The sequence below is a fragment of the Amphibalanus amphitrite genome, unplaced genomic scaffold (assembly GCF_019059575.1).
Source record: "Amphibalanus amphitrite isolate SeventyFive unplaced genomic scaffold, NRLGWU_Aamphi_draft 000012F_arrow, whole genome shotgun sequence".
In the NCBI taxonomy this organism is placed as follows: domain Eukaryota; kingdom Metazoa; phylum Arthropoda; class Thecostraca; order Balanomorpha; family Balanidae; genus Amphibalanus; species Amphibalanus amphitrite.
Window position 1 is genome coordinate 496823 of NW_024881508.1, and position 15210 is coordinate 512032.

General features: G+C 53.6%; 1 protein-coding gene across 6 annotated transcripts in view; it reads left to right on the plus strand.

Moving 5' to 3' along the window:
• LOC122382805 (katanin p80 WD40 repeat-containing subunit B1-like) overlaps window positions 1–15210 on the plus strand; it is a 77634-nt gene that overhangs the window by 25983 nt on the left and 36441 nt on the right. For all 6 annotated transcript variants that reach the window (XM_043368659.1, XM_043368641.1, XM_043368622.1 and 3 more), the window contains one exon: window positions 632–762. In XM_043368659.1, coding sequence (XP_043224594.1) covers window positions 632–762 — 131 coding nt within the window. The remainder of the gene's footprint in view (window positions 1–631; window positions 763–15210) is intronic.

Sequence of the window (15210 nt, forward strand, 5' to 3'; positions counted from 1 at the left end):
AAGTTTCAACGCAGTGCATTTGAACTTTGCTCACTACCGTTTAAGATCACTATGACACTGCCCACATAACTGTTGCCTTCACGAGCCCCGCGACATGCCAACAGCACACTCCATCCGACACGTGCTACCTGCGCCCGCCATGTATTACTTGTGCTACATCCGTAGCACGTGGTCATTGCGGAGCACGCTCGACCAGTATCCAGTGTCGGTCATACGCGGCCGTTTTCTAGCGCATAGTTTGTATTCAGCGGCGCGTACAATGCCGCTACACGCCCTGCAGCGCATTGATGTGACGGTGAGGTGGCACAGATTTCGCAGGGCTGGACACGGTGATAACCGTTGAAATCGGTATGTGTGGGTCTGCTCGGAGCCTGGAGGTTGTTAGTTGCTGACCGTTCGCATAAAGTACCAATGTTGACTGTGATGGCCGACTGTTGCTCACTAAATCCCAATACTGAACGCTGACCGCTGTTACTGTTGATGTTTGTGGTATTGATTGATGTTTATGTGATGACTGTAATATCCTATGTTATGTAGTATTGATTATTTACATCCACTTGCCTCAACTGTTTAGTTCCTCATCTGCTGAGTTACCGCCTAACTGACCTCCCGTCTCTTTTGCCTTTCGCAGAGGAGTTTGTAGCGCACAACTCCAATGTCAACTGCCTGGCGCTGGGTCATAAGTCGGGCCGGGTGCTGGTCACCGGCGGAGATGACAAAAAGGTCAACCTGTGGGCCGTCGGCAAGCCCCACTGTATCATGGTGAGTACTGACCGTGATGCCCTCTCACTTTGCTGCTCTCATCTCATCGCTATTCGTCGTCTCATCACAACTGACAGCTGAAACTGGGGAGTGATTGGGTAGGTCGGCACTCCCTTTTAGTGTTGAACGCCGTTGAACATTGGCTTATTTCTTAGAAGGCAGGGGGCACGGTTTCGTCTGTCGCTTTCACTCGCGTGCTTGTGCGTGTGTGTGAATGGGCTGGTCAGTTGGTCGCAACCTATCGCACCTGGGGTCATCATCGGCGGTAGGCGGGCGGCGTCACCTGTGGCTCGCCTGAGACACAGGTGTAATCACCTGAGACAGGCAGCGGCAGAGTAATCTTGGTCGTGTCCGTGGTCCGTTTGGGTCAGGGTCGACCGGCTGCGGGTCTGTTCAGCTAACGCGACACGACAGGTCGAAGTAAGACACAGGACACAGAGCTGCGGTCGCTGTGGTCGAAAAAGAATCAGGGAGGAGTTTTCACAGTATTTTTACTGGACATGGCCGCACCATTTGCGGCTTATGTGATCGGACAGAACAGAAGCTTTGGAGATCTTGGTGACCGACGACAAGAAAGGAGGATCTTGGTGACCGGGCGAGACAACTCTCGCGTTCACCATGGCAGTCCAGGACAAGTTCTCACGGTGTGTTTTGTTCTGCTCGGGAAAGGTTAGAAACTCACACGGTCTTTTTATCCCGATGGGGCTCATCACCTCTGGGGTGCAATGACTCCCAGAAAATCGGCGCCGGTCTCCAATGGATCCTACTCAAGGTGTTTTTCCTTCTGATGTGCTATAGTCTCAGTCTTGTTTCCCTCCTCCAACGGGCGGCTCGGTTTCTGTGTGCTTGTGATAGGTCTCTTCGAGGTCCCGAAGGGCGGCACTGTGTGATACCAAGCCGCGTGGGACGCACCGCCGCGGCGCCGCCCTTCCGGCATCCTCTCGACGGGAGAAGTGTGGGCGGTGGCCATTCTCACCACTTCTGTATTGGCCACGGTATGGATGCCGGTAGCAGTGAATGGCGATTAAATTCGGATCATCCCAAAACCCAATCTCATCCTCCGGAGCCCCGTCCGGCAGCTGGGACACCCTCCCGGCACTCAGGCCCCGTTGTCGGTACGGTGGACCGGTACGATGCTGTTTCGGTGTGGGTTACCTGGCCGGGCGGTCCACCGGACAGGCGGCGGTGGGAAGACGGCAGCCGGGCGCCGTCGTGCCGGTGACGCCACTTCCGCCGACGGTGGGACGCTCATCTCACTGTTATGTGTCGAGTAACTGGACCGTTGGAGAGACGACTCGGACCGGTTCGGTGCGGACCGCTTAGCGCTGCGTGGTGGCTGCGAGTGACGAGGCAGCTAAAGGGCTGGGGATGAAATAGGATTGGCTTTTTGTGACCGGCGTCCGCACGTGTAGCTCCGCTGAACAGTTATCCGCACGCGTCACATGTTAGATGTCCAAACCGGTCACCGGGAAGGAACAGAGACGGACCCGACCTTGTTTGGGCTAGTGGGTCGTGTCAGGGACCGCGACTAATTTTATGTGACAAGTTTTTTTTTTTACCTAAGTGGCTTTTGGATGGTATTCTGATGTCGGTCAGGTGTTTTTGCTCGTCTCCTCTGTTGTATTTATCTCGGCACAGTTTTTATCAAAGAGAGCTACCATGGCAACTGGGTCGACATCTAATGGGCGCCGTAATATCGTCTATCTCCACCCATGTTGAGCTGTAAGTCTTCTACGAACCATCCCCACTGCCACCTAACGAGCAATGGACGTCGAAGTGGTAAAAAGTCTGGCTCTCTCTGGGTTTTTACGTCTGGTCATTTGTCACACCTGTCAGTACACACACTGAGGTCGGACGGACCGCTGCCTCTGGCTGATGTGTGAGTGGCTCCTCGTCCCCGGGTGGTCACGGGGCCGGTCTGGGGCCCTGCTGACCCCGTCCTGTCCCTGACCCAGCGCTGAGCGTCCTCCCGGTGGGCACACAGTCACACCTTGTAGCCGACCCTGGCCGCTGATACAGAGTGGCAGCAAGGAGTGCCACCGCCGCGGGCGTGTGTGCGGATGCATCTGGAGGACGGCCTGTCTGACTGTTTGTCTGTCTATCTGCTTGTCGGTATGTTTACCTTTTTTGTTTGTCTGTTGTTTTGTCTGTCTCCCTGGTTTTGTCCATTAGCTTCTGCCTTTTTCTTCTCATTATCTTTCTTTCTTGTATCCCATCTTTTACATATTTGCTCTCTGCCTTTATCCTTTGTCTGAGCTGCTCCGCTGATTAGCACCATTACCCACCATTACCGCTCGTATCCACGCCGGCGTCTGTTTTTGGGTCACTCTCAGCCCCACCGTCCACGTGCTACCCGGCCCGATACGCCACGGCTAATGGTGCCTCTATCCGTTTAATTGGTATCGGGCTGATTGCGCCGGGCGTGTACCAAATTGGTGGCTGTCTGATACCAGGCGATAGCGGCGCGGAGGTGGCTGCTATCGCGTCTGGGGAGATGGCTCGTCTGCTTGACGGTGGGTGGTCGTCTCTCTTCTCCCGTCTCCTATCTTTCGTATCGGCTGTCGCTTAGTCGCCGCCTTCCATCCCCGCCCCTGCTCTCCCGCTACACACCTCCCTTCGCATCTGCCGCCTCTACATAGTTCTTTCACCATCTTGCCTCTCACTTCGTCTTTCGTCTCCCGTCTTCGTCTATTCTCCGCCTCGTGCCCGTCTCGTCTCCCTTGTCGCTGAGTTTGGCCATATCGGTCGTCGACTGTGCCGTGCGAGCGTGGTCTGCTCCACCATATCGGGGCCGGGGGAAGACAATGCCCGCGTCTGTGTGGCCTGAGAGTCGGCCGATGGTGTGAGATAGCCGTGTCGGTGTGCGGTCCTGGGAGCGGGGTAACGCCAACCGTCCATCACTGCTGTGACTGTGGCCGCGCTGACCACAGGGGGCACGTGACCCGGACATCAGACTGGGCCGGGCTCCCAGGCAGGTCATGGGAGAGTAGCGCTGGGTTGCTCCGGCACCTCACTCCGGGCCGGACCGGGTCGGTGGGCGTTGTTTGGCGGTCTGCCGCGGCTGTCTGACAGGATTAATGGTAGTCATGGCACCATTAGTGACCCGGCCCGGTCACTGGACGTCCGGGCTGGCTTCCTGCGCAGCACCATCTGCCGTGACCTGACCCTAATCAGGCGGGAACGGCTGCCGGGTCAGCTGAGGTCAGCGGGGGTCAGACAGGGTCAGCGGTGGCCCTGGGACCGTCCCGGATAGACGGCCTGGTCAGCGGGTGGCCGCTGACTGGGGGTAATTACCTCTCTCTTCCTCTCTGTTCTCTGCTCTCCTCTTCCCCTTGCTCTTTCGTTCCTTCGCTCCCTCCTTCCTCCCACGCCGGCTAATGGCTGACTGTCGAGTCTGAGCCGTAATGATCCTCCGCCGCCGGGCGGGCCTGAGGCGCCGTCCGACACTCGGCCCACCTCCCTCCCCGCTCCCCATCCCTCCTCACCTGCCCCACCGTCCACCTGGCTTCACACGAGTTACACCGGGCCGAGCGCGCCCGCCGGCGTGGACTTGCTTTGATGCAGTACCTTGTGGTGTTCGCTTAGGGAGATGTGAGTCGTAGTTATTAGACGATAGAGATCGGGAATTAAACTGAGCCATTTTAACGCCTGTTGTGAAATGCGGAGCTCCCTCGCATCATCCTCACGCGACCAATACCGATGTTTTGATGGTTAACTGGGGTGTCGAAATACAGGACAGTTGGACCCCAGAACTCAAGTGTTTTATCACAATTAGATTAGATTAGATTTATGAATTGATTCTGATTATGGCTGTTAGACGTTAGATACTATGGACGGTAGATTAGAACAAGACTTCGATTTATAAACGTTTGAATCCAATCACAACATCTGGCGACCGTGACAGGACTCAGGACTAGCGAAATGGAAGCTTACATTGAAGTCGCAGCTAGACATGGATTGACAGGCCATGGATGAGATAATAATGGATTGGTGTCTTCGCAGTTTTTGGCGACATTGAGCTCAGGCCTGCCATCTAGCGGGAGAATTATCGTAAGTTAGGAGCAAGCCGAGTGAACGCCGCTGATTAGCATTGTGACACACGGGAGTGTGGTGTAGTAGCAGGCTTGTTGTGCAATTTTTCAAAAGGTTATGTCTTTATATGTCAGTAAAAGCGAAGAAATCAATAGATTTATGTGCAGGGTCAGTAATAAGATAAGCAGTTCCATGTTATTTCTTCATTAAATCGTGAAACAGGGAGTTATTGGAGACTCCGCCAGCACGTGTCGTTTTCGCTATTTTTCACATGAGTCTTTACTTGGCCTAAATCAAACAAATTGTCCGATCAAAGAGCAAAACGAACGTAAGTACTATCTATAAGTCTAATGAAAAAGTTGAACGGAATTGCTAACGTCATTGCCGCTCAATATGTCATTCAAGACGCTCTATGAAAAGGACCCAACCAGTGCTGTGTAGTCGATGAAATTTCAGTGACTTTGACTCCAACTCCGATTCCGGTATCCAAATATCGACTCCGACTCCTCCGGGCAGAACTGTCGATTCACACAGACTCCGACTCTGACTCAACTCTGCAGCCCTGGTAAGTCTGTGGAGTCGATGACTTTTCAGTGACGTTCGACTCATACTCCGATTACAGCTTTTAAAAATCAACCGACTCCGAGTCGGAACAGAACCGCTGGCTCTGACTACAACTCCGCAGCCCTGGCCCAAGATAGCCGCCTAAAACAACTTTGGTGTGTGATCTTCTTCGTACATTGTTAATGTTATGTTAAACAAGAAGTGGAAAAGGGAGGCGAAGCCTTCACAAACAAGGATCTCCTGTTGCGGATCAATCAGCTGCTGGAACAGAAAGGCATAAACACCATGCATCTCATTTCATCGTTTTCCTAACGATTCTGCACCAATGTAAGCACTGATCAATGCAGTGCGAGCATCGATGTGACATTTGTGTACGAAGTCTGAGTGTTATCCGCCCAGCCGTTCTTGAGATATGGAAGCGGCACCCCGCACGTGCGCACGTGCAGTAGCACCCCCCCCCCCCCCCATAGTGACACATGGAAATGCATTGGCCACTGGGTGCCTAACTATTGACGAAGTTATACTGTATTGAGCCCAGCCATTGCGGAGTTACTTTATGTGGAACAATTTCGAAACCCCTAAGTTGGCACGTGGCACGTGCCGTAACATTAACTAAGACAAAGAAAATCGGGCCGGAAATTCGGAGAAGAAGGAATAAGCTTACCAAATATGTATAGCATATTATCAAACTGCTGTACCATTGTGAGTAAATGACCATATAAAAGGTCGTACAAGCCGATGGGACTGGGCGTTTCAATACACACCGTCTTACGCATTTTATTTTCGTTATTACCTAAAGGCTGCTTGACGTTTTTGGCTTTCAAGCATTTAAGACATTTTTGTCGTCTCAGGTCCAGTAAGATTACCTCCAACTCGTGGGAATATGCACTTCAAGCCAACTAACACACCACACCCACGTGTGTCATAATGCTGAGAGATGGCGTTCACCGGGCTTGCTCCTAACTTACGATAATTCTCTCGCTAGATGGCAGGCCTGATCCCAATGTCGCGGATCCCAATGTTAATTTCCACGAGACACCAATCCAGTGTTATATCATCCATGGACAGGCGAAGCAGCGTTGACTTTCGCATGCAAACAACTAGAAAGAGAGGAGAGAAGACTGGAAAGAGAGAGGGAAAAGGAAAAGGAAGAGAGAGAAAAGGAAAGAGAGAGAGAAAAGGAAGAGAGAGAAGAAAAAGCCAAGGAAAGAGATAGGGAAGAACGCGAAAAGGAACGAAAACATGAACTGGAGCTAGCAAGATTACGCGCCCCGTCGGAAACTTCGGCGGACACGGAGAGGCCGAGACGAGGCACCGTTACGGGTCCCAAAATGCCCACGTTCGACGAAGAAAAAGACAAAATGGATGCCTACATCAAGAGATTCGAGCGCCACGCCCGGCTCAATGATTGGCCGGAGCACCAATGGGCAGGGCACCTTAGTGCCATCCTCACAGGAAAGGCTCTAGAAACATATTCCCGGCTTTCAGAAGAACAAGCGGAGCGGTATGAGGATTTAAAGGCAGCCTTGCTCGAGCGGTATGGGCTAACATCAGAGGGTTACCGCCTGAAACTGAGAAATATCTTACCAGAGACAGACGAGAGCCCAAGTCAATTTTTGTCTCGTCTTGAGTCATACTTGGCCAGGTGGATCGAGCTGTCGGGAACTGATGCTTCATACGAAGGTCTCTTCGATCTCATCGTGACCGAACAGTTCCTGGAAAGCTGCCCGGACTCCTTGGAAGTCTATCTCAAGGAGAAAGGATGCAAGGTGTCTGCTGACTTAGTCGAGCATGCGGCGCAATATTTAGTCGCGCACGGTAAAACCTTGGAGTCGATGTCAAGACGATCAGTCGGCAAAAATATAGCATCAGCCACCGCCCTTGCGACCAGTTCTGGATCTCTTGGTCAGACATGCCTGTTCTGCGAGTACCAACATGCCACGAGCAAATGTCGGAAAGGTAAGCATATGACCATAACTGACCGGCGAGATCGTCTGATTCGAGCCGGCGCATGTTTTTGGTGCTTAGAACCCCGGCACCGCGCAGCGGAATGCCCGGCCAACAGACCCAGGTGCGAGCGGTGCTCGGGCCCCCACCACTCGTTGTTGTGCGAACGATCCGCATCTCGGACGGTCAACACAGCACAACTCGAGACATCAGCGACAGAGCCGTCCTCGAACCCGACGGTAATAGCCGCAAGCGCTAGCGGAGCGAGCGCTGGAGGCAATGGGGTCATTCTAATGCAGACGGCGAAGGTGTATGCAATGGGCGAAGCGGACCGAAAAGTAGTAAGGGTAATGCTTGACACTGGTAGTAACCAGTCGTTTGTGACATCCGCCGTGGCCGACCAGCTTCACTGCCAGCAGCTGGCCCTCGACGACATGAACGTGCAGTCGTTCGGAGGTGGGCAGACGAAGCAAAAGATGAGGAAGGTGCAGATATCACTAAAAGGCCTCTGTGACGGAACCCCACCTCTGGCGATCACAGCCTATGTCGTGCCGACGATCTGCAGCTCACCACCGAGAGCGGAGCCGGCGATCAGACGTCACGCTCACTTGAAAGGACTGCATCTGGCTGAACCGGTGACACTGGAAGGCGAAGATCACACCATCTCCGTACTGATTGGACAGGACTACATGCGGGAAGTGATCGACGGCCGCATGAAGATCGGAACTGCCGGGCCCATCGCGCTGGGCTCGCGATTCGGCTGGATCATCTCCGGTCCCTCCGGCTCTGGGGAAGCAACTCAGGCAGCGACTTCCAACTTCATCAGAGCGGAGAAGGCCGAAGACCTCTTACAAGACCTCTGGAGCCTGGAGAAGGTAGGAATTAGTACCGAGGAAGCCGATGGTGGAAAGGACCGCATTCGCTGCGACGATGAAGTTAAACGCTCTTTTGAAGAGACGCTGGAGCGCCTACCAAACGGAAGGTATCAAGTCTGTTGGCCTTGGAAGGAAGGGATGAGAGCCTCCGTCCCGACGAATGAAATACTCGCGAGTACGAGGCTAGAAGCCTGTGAAAGGTCACTTAAGAAGAAAGGACGGCTGAACGAGTATGATAACGCAATCCAAAACTACTTGGATGACGATCACGCGGAGAAGGCGCCAACCGTACCCGACGGGCCAGTGCATATTTTGGCTCATCAAGCTGTCTACAAAAAGAGCAAAGTGCGAGTAGTCTTCGATGCTGCAGCTGGACAACCGAGTGCCCTGAACGATCATATCAATGCTGGACCCAACCTGATAGCCGATCTCACCGGCCTTCTCATTCGCTTCCGGTTCAGACGAGTGGGTCTCGTAGCTGACCTCGAGAAGGCATTCCTGCAAGTGGCACTGCATCCAGCTGAGCGGGACGTCACGCGCTTCCTATGGAGGGAAAGAGCGACCGATCCTGTCCCGACGACTTACCGGATGACAAGAGTTATCTTCGGCGTAAATGCGTCCCCGTTCCTCCTCCAAGCTACCATCAGGCATCACCTGAAGCTCTACGAACAGTGCGACCCCGAGCTGGTGACATTGCTGAAGCGAGACATATACTGTGATGACCTCATCACTAGTGTCGACACGGAAGAGGAGGCGGAGGAGGTCAAAGCTCGGACACAGTATATCTTCCTTGATGCAGGGATGGTCATGACAAAGTGGGACAGGAGTGCCTCGGGTGAAAAGACTGAAAGGAATCTCGGTGATTGTGGGGAAACTGACCGGAAGGTACTGGGGGTGATCTGGCAGCCTGCTTCAGACGTTCTGGAGATGTGCACACGCACACTGGCAGAGTAGGGTAGGGTGGGGTAATTTGAACATGTGGGGCAATTTGAACATAGTGTGAATAACAGAAAATTACGGAAAATCCATAAGTGGCATGACAATAAGACCAATGAGAGAAAGTATCGTAACTAAAAGGGCTATCATATGAACGGGGTTTTAAGTTTCAGGGAATGAAGATGTTGACGCACAGTGTAAAAAATCAATTTCGCAAGGAAAAACGCCTAACAACACGTCATTGCAACTTCATTGCAGCGCAAAATCTTGCATTGCTAGCGCCTAATGCGCAACGGCTTTTGTTGTATAATGACCTAATCAGCGCCGTCAATCCAAGAAATTTGCTTTTCAACCCTGTTTTTTAAAATGGCAAAATAACTTTTAGCGTGGGGTAATTTGAACATAGTGTGAGAATTTGAATGAAGACAGGGATAGCTCCGAAAAAAAAACAACGCTCTCAGTTTTTTTTGCCAATATTTTCGACCCAAGGCAGTAGCAGATAAGTGATGCCAGTTTTAGAAAATTTACGTCTAATATCCGTCTAATGTCCGGCATTTTTGTTGATTTTCCGTCCAAAAATGTTAAAGTCAACTATTTGTCCAAATATGTCCGAAAATTATGCAGCTATCAACACTCAAAACCGTCATTTATATTGCTTATCATGTAATTTTACCAGCCGAAAAGTGTTCATTATATTGAGATCTTAACAAGCTTTCCATTCGCCAATCAATGCTATGCACGATTACTTTATAAAAAGCGCTGAAGTGTAGCAAGCCATCGTCCAATATTGTCCAGTCTGCTACCTTTGTCCAAACAATTCCGAATTGGACATTGGATAAAATCAGAACTCCAAATGTCCAGGTTTCGATTGGCACCACTTTAACAGATGTAGTACGGTTGGGAGAGTTTTTATCGAACAAAAATGATAGACGTTCTGTTAATTGAAGAGGGGCGAATTCTGTCAACTGACCGGTGTGCAGCGTGCAGATATTGATACTCTGCAACTGTTATTTTTGCTGTTGTGTTGATTTTTCAAGTGAAGGTATGTTTAGAATTGTTCTGCCTATTTGTTTATGGGTCAAACAACATCGGTGCTGGCGAGACTATCGTTTTTATGACAGGTAAAGGCAGTATGTTCAAATTACCCCACGGTTGGGCAATTTGAACACACCGTGACTTGGTGGAGAAGTGAGGCTATGCTATTCAAGGTATGCTCGGCTCGTCCAAAAATGAGGCTTGCATGGTGAAAGCAAGTGACACTTGCGCTACTGAAGCAGTTTTTCTTCATCCAGGGTTGAACTGGAATTTGGTACAACGGAGAAGACGTAAAAATATGTTCAAATTACCCCACACTACCCTATGCTGCGGCGTTGCCGGAGACCAAGCGGACCATCCTGAAGATCGCCGCTGCGTTCTATGACCCGCTTGGCCTGATGGCGGCTTTTTCTGTCAGAGTCAAGATGCTCCTGAGGGCCCTGTGGAGACAAGGTCTGGACTGGGACGAACCAATCACGTCAGAGTCACGATTCCAATGGAGAAAGTGGCTTGCAGAGCTAACGCAGTTCGTGGCCTTCAGGGTTCCACGCTTCTACGGGCGACATGACGAAGTCTTCCAGTTACATGTCTTCTGTGATGCCAGTAAAGACGCTCTCGCCGCAGTAGTGTACATTCGCAGCAGTACTGATGCACCCGTCCAGGAAACGGCATTGGTCATCTGCAAAACACGACTCGCGCCGTCACAAGGCCTATCAATTCCCAGACTCGAACTTACTGCGGCGCTCATCGGAGCGCGTCTCCTGACCTTCGTGAAGAAGCACCTGCCAATCGCGCCGTCAGCAGAGTTCCTCTGGACGGACTCATCAGTCACCTTGCACTGGATCCGAAGTAATGCACTGAGGTGGGGAACGTACGTTCGGAACAGAGTCCACGAAATCCAAGCACTGACCTCACCTGACGCCTGGAGGCATTGCCCAGGGGTGGACAATCCCGCAGACCTGCCATCTCGAGGAGCATCATCGTCAGCACTGGCAAATGACCTGTGGACACGTGGCCCCGTGTGGCTACGCATGCCTCACGCACAGTGGCCGGCACGGTATGAAGATGAGGAGGTACCAGCTGACTGCACGGTGGAGCAAGAGAAACAAGAAGTGAGCGTCAACGCGTGCTCCACCGCGGAAGATGTCGCTGGAATCGGTCAGCTGGTGCCACTGGAGAACTACAGCTCCCTGAAACGTCTGCATCGCGTCACCGCCTGGGTCATTCGCTGGACGAAGAAGGCACGGCGAGAAGAAGACACGGCGGGAGAACTCACCCAGGAGGAGATCCGGAGAGCTGGCGACCTATGGGTTGCACTAGCTCAGACCGACGCATTTAAAGATGAGAAAGCAAGGCTTCAGAGCGGACAAGATGTTCCCGGGACTTCAGATGTCTTCCATCTGAATCCGCATCTAAACAACGGGTTCCTGAGAGTGACCGGCCGTCTCCAAGAATCAGAACTGACTGCACAAGAAAAGTACCCGCTGATACTGCCCAGCAAACACCGCTACACCAAGCTGGTCATTCTAGACCTGCATGAGAATCTCTGTCATGCAGGGATACAGCAGACAATGTTCGCTCTCCGATCCCGGTTCTGGGTACCCCGGAGTCGCCAGACAGTGCGCCAGACCATACATGACTGTGCAAGATGTCGGGTGTTTCGCCTGAAGCCACTGTCACAGGAGAGGGCGCCGCTTCCCAAGGAGAGGGTATGCGGTGGCGCACCCTTCTCGCGCATCGGTGTCGACCTGGGTGGACCCCTGTACTTCAAAGATGGCGAGAAATCTGAACCGGTGAAGGCCTACTTCGTCCTCTTCACCTGCACTGCCGTCCGCGCCGTCCACCTGGAGCTTGTGGAAACGCTTTCGACAGAAGACTTCCTGGCGGCCTTCGAGCGGTTCGTGGCTCGTCGTGGAAAACCCACAGTAGTTTTCAGCGACAACGCCACAAACTTTCAAGGAGCCGCATCCCGCTTGACCCATCTAGGCGTGACCTGGAAGTTTAACGTGCCAAGAGCCCCCTGGTGGGGAGGATTTTTTGAACGAATGGTGCGGACAACAAAAGACGCTCTGAGAAAGACATTGTACAAGAGCCTGATGACGTTCTCCGAGCTGCAAACAGTGTTATGTCGCATTGAGAGTGTCATAAATGCGAGACCACTTTCACCGCTCACTGAGGACATCACGTACGAACTCTTTCGCCTGAAGACTTCCTGCGAGATACGTCACATGAGTCTGCGGAGCGTGCCGCCACGGACCACCCGGAGACGGATGGCGAACCTGGGCGCTCTCTGGGAGCAAGATGGAGGTACCGACGGCAGGTCCTTCAGCACCTATGGCAAAGGTGGGCACGAGAGTACGTGAGGGAGCTGAGAGTACCGCGCCGTGAGCCAAATGATCAGCCCAAGGTGGGGGACATGGTCTTGATCGGCGATAACACGAAGACATCACCAGCACTCTGGCAGATGGGCAAAATCACCCAGCTGCACCAGGGACGGGACGGTTTGACCCGGTCTGCGACAGTGCGAACAGCTGGTGGTGAGCTCGCGCGGCCAGTCCAGAGACTATACCCCCTGGAAGCAACCTGACTTCCAGTGTCACAGAGACCGGAACAACAGAAGCGCGTGCTGGCGCACTTTCGCGGGGGGAGGATGTTGTGAAATGCGGAGCTCCCTCGCATCATCCTCACGCGACCAATACCGATGTTTTGATGGTTAACTGGGGTGTCGAAATACAGGACAGTTGGACCCCAGAACTCAAGTGTTTTATCACAATTAGATTAGATTAGATTTATGAATTGATTCTGATTATGGCTGTTAGACGTTAGATACTATGGACGGTAGATTAGAACAAGACTTCGATTTATAAACGTTTGAATCCAATCACAACACGCCGACAAGGCTGTGCCATGAGCTAGATGGATGCGCGTGGGAGCTAGTTAATCAGTTGGCTCGGCCTACGTTCGGCCTCGCTGCCTGTCTGGCAGGCGGTGCGGACTGCGGGCGGCTGACGGGGGTGATATAAGTGTCGCCCTTGGCCCTCATTGTTGTGCCGCGTATGGGCGGGGCCGGCAGAACCGGGGAGGTGGCGGCGGCGTGCCATTTCACTGCCGCTGGCCCAGATTCGGTCAGACGGGCGCGCGCCGGCCTCGTGTGACGCCTGTTTGCGCCGTCTGGAAGTAGTTACGTATTGATTCCTGTCGGGTGGCACGCGATCCAGCGACACATTCCAGACAAGGCTGGCTGACTCGGTGGCCCTCGGCTGGTTTCTCCCTCTCCCCGCCCTTCCTCCCTCTTCCCCCATTGTAAACCAGCCCTGACGAAACCGACAGGCCGACCATGATAATAAAATTGCCAGCCGCTGCAACTTGTTCATGCTCGCGGCGAAACCCCGAATGCCAACATTACCACGTTTTTGTCTTTGTCCCCTGGAGTTCCTGAAGTGCCGGTGTCGAAACTGGGGAAGTCGGCCGTGGGAGCCGGTGTGGACTCTCGCCGGTAGTTGGCTCTATGACCCGACCTGCACTGTGAATGGGTCGACTTTTTACCGTCGGGGCCGCGTGGGTGGTGAGGAAACACCGGTGTTTGGTCATCCGGTCATCCTGCTTGACAGTCGGCATCATTGCCGGCTCGCCGGCCGGACTCGCTTCATCATGACGTTCTTTGTCTGCCTGACTAGCAAATGAGCTACCGTACTCCCCGGGCGAGTCGCCGAGCGGCAACGCTGCTTTTTTTAAGACCGTCTCGGAATCTACGCCCACGCCGGCGGGAGATGTGTGCATTAGATCCGCCGATGTGTTATGGGACTGATGGCTGAGCGGCAGCGACTGAAGGATGAGGCCGAAGTGTGCCTCCCACAGAGCATTGACGTCATGAGAATGACGGCATCGTCACAGTCTCTGACGCTGTTGATAAGCCGGCAGCGCTGAGCTGATGTTAGGGACTTTGTGCACCGCTTTATGGCCCTGTAATTTGTCATCTATTTATCCTCTTCAGGGACAAAGCTACTGTCGGTTGTCTTACATGACTACAAATTACCTCATATGACGTTCATTTGCAGTGTTTACCTGGGTAATAATTTCAGCGCGAGTACACAAATTGGCCCTGGTGGGGTGCTCTGTGCGGCTAGTGCTTTGTGGGCATTGCGTCATGGTGACGACCCTGCAGCGGGGTTTTGTCGCCGTCGATTCGCCGTCCGTCGGTCACTGTCAGAAGCGGTGTCTGTTTGTCGACCGTGACTGTCCGCTGGTCACTGTCCGGCCGCTGCCCCTCCGCCGCTGCGTCGATCGACCCGCTCCTCCCCTGGAGCGGGTGGCCGAGCCCGCGCCGCGCCGCACCACGCCACACCGCGCCACATTGATTGCTAACTGAGGCTGGCTGCGGGCCCGGGCGGGGGTGGCGGCACGCATTGATTGTCCCGCTCGCCGCCGCCAGCCGCCCGTCGTGCGTCCCTCCGGCCTGGAACGCGGAGGAGAAGCGTGCTGGTGGGTGCAGGGATGAGCTGGTGGGGTCTGATACACAGGAAATCGAACGAACAGGGCGTGGCCGGTACCGGGGAAAATCCAGGTGCTCCGTTGGAGGCAGGCATACTTCAGCGGCGCTGTTGTTCCGTATTACCTACTCCTCAATGCTTTCTCAGCGTACAATTGTTTGATGGCCTCTGTTTGTGAAGTTAGTTGGCTTCCGTGCCTCCCGGTCATTTTGTCGATTTGGTCAATGGCCGGTCACACAAGGCATCAGCCTGAAGGAGAGAGAGGAAGAGAGGATCGGGACAGACAGACAGACGACAGGCAGAGGGATGGAGACAGACAGGGAAACACAGACAGACGGCCTACGTTTTGGTCCACGTCTGCCAGTCATGTTCTAGCCGCGGTGCCGTGGCGGCCCGGTCGCGCAGCCCGCCTCTTCTGCCTCCCACGCCGCTACCACCGGGCGGTGACGGCCCATTGTCACGCGCTTCCGGACCGCCCACCGTCGTCTGGCGGTGCCTGGGAACCACCCTCCTCTGGTCGGGGCTGTCGGCGCGGTCTGTCAGCCTGTTGCGGCTGTGTGGCTACTGGC